The 4907-nt window shown below is 38.4% G+C and overlaps 2 protein-coding genes across 2 annotated transcripts; one reads left to right on the top strand and one right to left on the bottom strand.

Moving 5' to 3' along the window:
- On the top strand, nucleotides 1-946 carry LOC145166598 (HSP20-like chaperones superfamily protein). The gene is made up of 2 exons (XM_079085620.1): nucleotides 1-220; nucleotides 433-946. The coding sequence occupies exons 1-2, from the start codon at nucleotides 88-90 to the stop codon at nucleotides 729-731; spliced, it is 432 nt and encodes a 143-aa protein (XP_078941746.1). The 5' UTR covers nucleotides 1-87; the 3' UTR covers nucleotides 732-946.
- Nucleotides 947-2701: 1755 nt separating this feature from the next.
- Nucleotides 2702-3505, bottom strand: LOC145164085 (uncharacterized). Its single transcript, XM_079082810.1, has one exon. It carries the CDS (start codon nucleotides 3503-3505, stop codon nucleotides 2702-2704), a length of 804 nt encoding a protein of 267 aa, XP_078938936.1.
- Between the last annotated feature and the right edge of the window lie 1402 nt (nucleotides 3506-4907).

The following is a 4907-nucleotide window of genomic DNA, read 5'->3' as shown; positions in this document are numbered from 1 at the left end:
CTAGACATTCCAGAGAGTTCCTCGCTTCCTCCATAAATCCATTCTCCAGTTCTCTACTGCAATCACTCCCACCCGATTTTCTCTATTATGGCGTTATTTGGTGATCCATTCAGACGATTCTTCTTCAACCCTCCAATCTATCGCACAGGATCAGTAACAACAGGTCTCATGGATTGGTTCGAAACTCCACAAGCTCACTTCATCAAAATCAACGTCCCAGGTAACTCTTCCTCTCAATCTCACACTTTACATCACCCACAAACAACTATTCTATCCCAATCATTCCTCCAATTTGTTACATCAAGAGAAGCTGTATCAAATTCATCATAAATTCGAGTCCAATACAATCAATTCCAACCGGCCAAAACAGGTATTACGAAGAATAACTTCAAGAAATGAAAATGAGATTATAATTCATCAATTTTTTCGCAGGATATAGCAAGGAGGACGTGAAGGTGCAGGTGGAAGAAGGGAATGTGTTGGTGGTGAGAGGCGAAGGTGGAAAAGAAAAGGAAAAGGAAATGGAAAAGGGGACTGTTTGGCATGTGGCTGAGAGAGGAGGAGGAGTCGAGGGTGTTGGGTTTTCGAGGGAAATCGAGTTGCCGGAGGATGTGAAAGTTGACCAGATCAAAGCTCAGGTGGAAAATGGTGTTTTGACGGTGGTTTTGCCGAAAGATCTCAGCCCCAAGGCCTCCAAAGTTCGTAACATTCATGTCTCCAGCAAGCTTTAGTCATGAGTACGTGAGGTGCTTACGAAACTTAATGTAGAAACCTTTAGAGATGTATTTTGTTCTTATGACAGATAGTAATTACATTATATGTATAATCCACAATAAAAAGGTTCGATACCCATTGTGTTACAACATTGTTTATAATGCTGTAAATAGGATGTTTTATCGATGTACGCGATATGTTGAGGTTTGTTTGCATTTTATTTGAGTCAGAATTATGGCTGAGATTCTACATGTTTGATTTGTTCCTTTCGATCCTCACATTATGGATATATTGTCTAGAGGAATGTCTTCTACGCCTTCATATTATCTACGGTCGAAGAGGAATGGCTGAGATTCTACATGTTTGATTTGTATGATTTGTTCCTTTAAACACCCATTTTTACACCGACTAATTGTTGGGTTAATCGGTTCGGTAGTCATCGGTTATATGCATGATTGGAACTTTAGTTTTAATGAGTATTTATGAATTTATATCTTATGTTTTAATTAGTAGTTTATTATTTAGAATTTAGCTTCTAGTTTGACTGAAGTATATGGAGTTGTATTGGTCATTAGCTTGTACCGAGTCTTGAGGTAGAACAAGGAGCATGGCTTCTTTCATGGGTCACGTGGGTATCTAAGAGACTAAGATGGCTATATATAGCCTTTAGTGCTATGAATAACATAGAGTATCTTTGGTCTTTTCTTTTCAGATGCTGCACATTTAATTTATAGGATTAGAAAAAGCTTTCTTCTCGTCTTCATACATTTCGTGAGTGATAACAGTAACAAAAGGAGCTTGTTACTTTGGTCTTAAATCCTACATTTGATATCAGAGGGGAGGGGCTGAAATCAGTAGGTTGTTTTCTGTTCTAGGGTTCAAAAGGGTAGTGGAGACGAGTCGTGATGCCGGCCAAAATCAGCAGGCTTGTTAACCGAGTTTGATCGAAGAACAACACGAAAGGATCAAGAGCAACAGAACGTGCTGTTAATCAAAGGGTGTAAAAACAGCAGGTGAAAGGCAACAAAAGGTGTTTGCAGGTAGCTCTTTCAAGCAGTGGTTTTTAGTTGATTATATAACCTTGGTAGTGCAGAAAATTGCAAGAATGGCTCCACCAAAGGATCAAATAGCGGCTATTGTCAAGGAGAGCAACACCATGTCTCTTCAATGTCCGGTGTTGTCATCAACAAATTATACAGTATGGGCTATGAGGATGCAGGTTATCTTCAATGTTCATGGGGTGAGGGAGGCAATCGATTCGGGAGTTAATGGGGATGCCAAGAAGAATAACATAGCAATTGCACTTTTGTTTCAAGCCATACCCGAGGAGCAGACATTGTTAATATGAAATCTCGTAACTGCAAAGGAGATGTGGGAGGTTCTCAAAACCCGTCATTTGGGTGCGGATCGAATCCGGGAGGAGGAACTTCAAACTCTAATGGGAGAGTTTGAAAATCTGAAGATGAAGGACCAAGAGGTGATTGACAACTTTGCTAATAAGTTGTCCGATTATAATTCTCGAGTCGCCTCACTTGGATCGGCTATGGAAGAAACAAAATTGGTTAAGAAATTTCTTAATGGGTTACCAAAACGTTTTATTCATATGGTGGCTTATATAGAACAAGTTGTAGACTTGAAGACCATCGGTTATGATGATGTGGTGGGCCGACTTAAAGCTTATGAAGAAAGGATCAAAGTTGGGGAGATCCAACCCGAGCAAAATCAGCTTTTGCTTGCAAATTCTGATGAAAAAGCAAAAGAAAAAGAGTATAGGTGTGAGCATTATGGTTGTGGAAACTCAAATCGTGAAGACTATGGGCGTGGCCGATGTGGAGGTCGGGGTTTCAAGAAAGGTCGAGGAGATGGTCGAGTACAACGGTACAAGAGTCACGTAAAGTGCTACAAGTGTAATGAATTTGGGCATTACATTTCGGAGTGTCCTATGTGGGAGAAGCAAAAAGCAAATCTAATTGAAGAGGAGTCCGCACTATTGTGATTGAGTGGTATGACACTCCGAAATGTAATGCCCGAATTCATTACACTTGTAGCACTTTACGTGACTCTTGTACCGTTGTACTCGACCATCTCCTCGACCTTTCCCGGAACCCCGACCTCCACCTCGGCCACGCCCATAGTCTTCACGATTCGAGTTTCCACAACCACAATGCTCACACCTATACTCTTTTTCTTTTGCTTTTTCATCAGAATTTGCAAGCAAAAGCTGATTTTTCTCGGGTTGGATCTCCTCAACTTTGATCCTTTCTGCATAAGCTTTAAGTCGGCCCACCACATCATCATAACCGATGATATTCAAGTCTACAACATGTTCTATAGAAGCCACCATATGAATAAAACATTCTGATAACCCATTAAGAAATTTCTTAACCAATTTTGTTTCTTCCATAACCGATCCAAGTGAGGCGGCTCGAGAAGCATACTCGAACAACTTATTATCAAAGTTGTCAATCACCTCTTGGTCTTTCATCTTCAGATTTTCAAACTCTCCCATTAGAGTTTGAAGTCTCGCCTCCCAGATTCGATCCACACCCAAATGATGGGTTTTGAGAACATCCCACATCTCCTTTGCAGTTACGAGATTTCTTATTAACAATGTCTGCTCCTCGGGTATGCCTTCAAACAAAAGTGCAATTTCTATGTTATTCTTCTTGGAATCCACATTAACTTCCGGATCGATTGCCTCCCACACCCCATGAACATTGAAGATAGCCCGCATCCTCATAGCCCATACTATGTAATTTGTTGATGACAACATCGGACATTGAAGAGACATGGTGTTGCTCTCCTTGACAATGTTGCTATTTGATCCTTTGGTGGAGCCATTCTTGCGATTTTTTGCACTACGAAGGTTATACAATCAACTAAAAACCACTGCTTGAAAGAGCTACCTACAAACACCTTTTGTTGCCTTTCACCTGCTGTTTTTACACCCTTTGATTAACAACACCTTCTGGTTGCTCTTGATCCTCCTGTGCTGTTCTTCGATCAAATTGGGTTAACAAGGCTACTGATTTTGGCCGGAATCACGACTCGTCTCCGCTACCCATTTGATCCCTAGAACAGAAAACAACCTACTGATTTCAGCTCCTCTTCAATCGATCTCCTCTATGATACCAAATGTAGGTTTAGAAAGTCTCAAATATCACACTCAAAACTCTCGTATATAATGAAAGTATTGAACTTGCAGAAGAGAATAAAGACTTTCTAATCTGAAGTGTAAAAGAGATGTACTTTAAAAATTACAGGAAGAAATCTTACCTTTACTCATATTAAAGAAAGCCTATATATAGGCTTACATGTATACACCACATGAAAAAAAAACACAAATGCAATTAAAATACTATTCTAATCATAAAGACTAGGTAAAGATGAATGACTTCTTCTTATACTCAACGTGCTCTGACTCCAACTTACACATCATGAAGCAGTCAAACCCCTCTATCCACTTTTCTTTATTCACCCTTTAAATAAAATAAACCAAAATAAACTATTAACTAAAAAACCATAAACTTATTAAACTAGCAGCCATGCATGTGAACCTGTGAATTAAACCTGATTAACCCCAACACATCATGAATTAAACATGATTAATCCCAACACTAATTAAGACCAACCTTAATAGATTCCATAGGAAGAAATCATCAACCGATCGCATTAGCTAATGCGATCTATCGTTTGGCGACCACCATTGATCAAATGATGTTGATGATCGAGAATTTCTTCTCAACTATACCACATATGTATCCCTAATGCCTTGATTTCGAGTTTTTTAAAAAATAAAATAGAAGGAAAGAAAGAAAGGGAAAGGAAAGGAAATGCATTTCCTTCCCCTCTATTTCGCTCCTAATCATTCTACAACTTATTCCTGAATTCGAACTTAATGGATGAAAATGAGAAAAGTAAAAAAAAAAAAAAAAATTGTGATCATGAGTCTCATTGACGAAGGGAAATGGAAAGATGGAAGGAAAAATTTTCATCCTAACATTCCTTCAAATGTAAAAGGATTCGAAGATAAATGAATATAATTTTTAATTTTTTTTTATTTACACAAATTATAACTTTCTTTCACTTTCCTTTTTTTTCTTTTCTATCCAATTCTTCTATTTCTTTATATTTCTTTTCTTTAATGAAACTTGAGAACACATTTTATTTCATTTCCTTTATTTCCCCTCTTT

This window comes from Lactuca virosa, chromosome 3 (genome assembly GCF_052849685.1).
Source record: "Lactuca virosa cultivar CGN04683 chromosome 3, Lactuca_virosa_CGN04683_v6, whole genome shotgun sequence".
Taxonomy (NCBI): Eukaryota; Viridiplantae; Streptophyta; class Magnoliopsida; order Asterales; family Asteraceae; genus Lactuca; species Lactuca virosa.
The sequence above is the reverse complement of the archived record's forward strand: the minus strand, read 5'-3'. Positions and strand labels throughout refer to the sequence as shown.

What these genes read in the sequence shown, in the direction of transcription:
- LOC145166598 (XM_079085620.1), top strand. Translation starts at nt 88, where the DNA reads ATGGCGTTATTTGGTGATCCATTCAGACGATTCTTCTTCAACCCTCCA. An exon ending in CATCAAAATCAACGTCCCAG is followed by an intron (nt 221 to 432) that starts GTAACTCTTCCT and finishes ATTTTTTCGCAG; the next exon opens with GATATAGCAAGGAGGACGTG.
- LOC145164085 (XM_079082810.1), bottom strand. Translation starts at nt 3,505, where the DNA reads ATGTCTCTTCAATGTCCGATGTTGTCATCAACAAATTACATAGTATGG.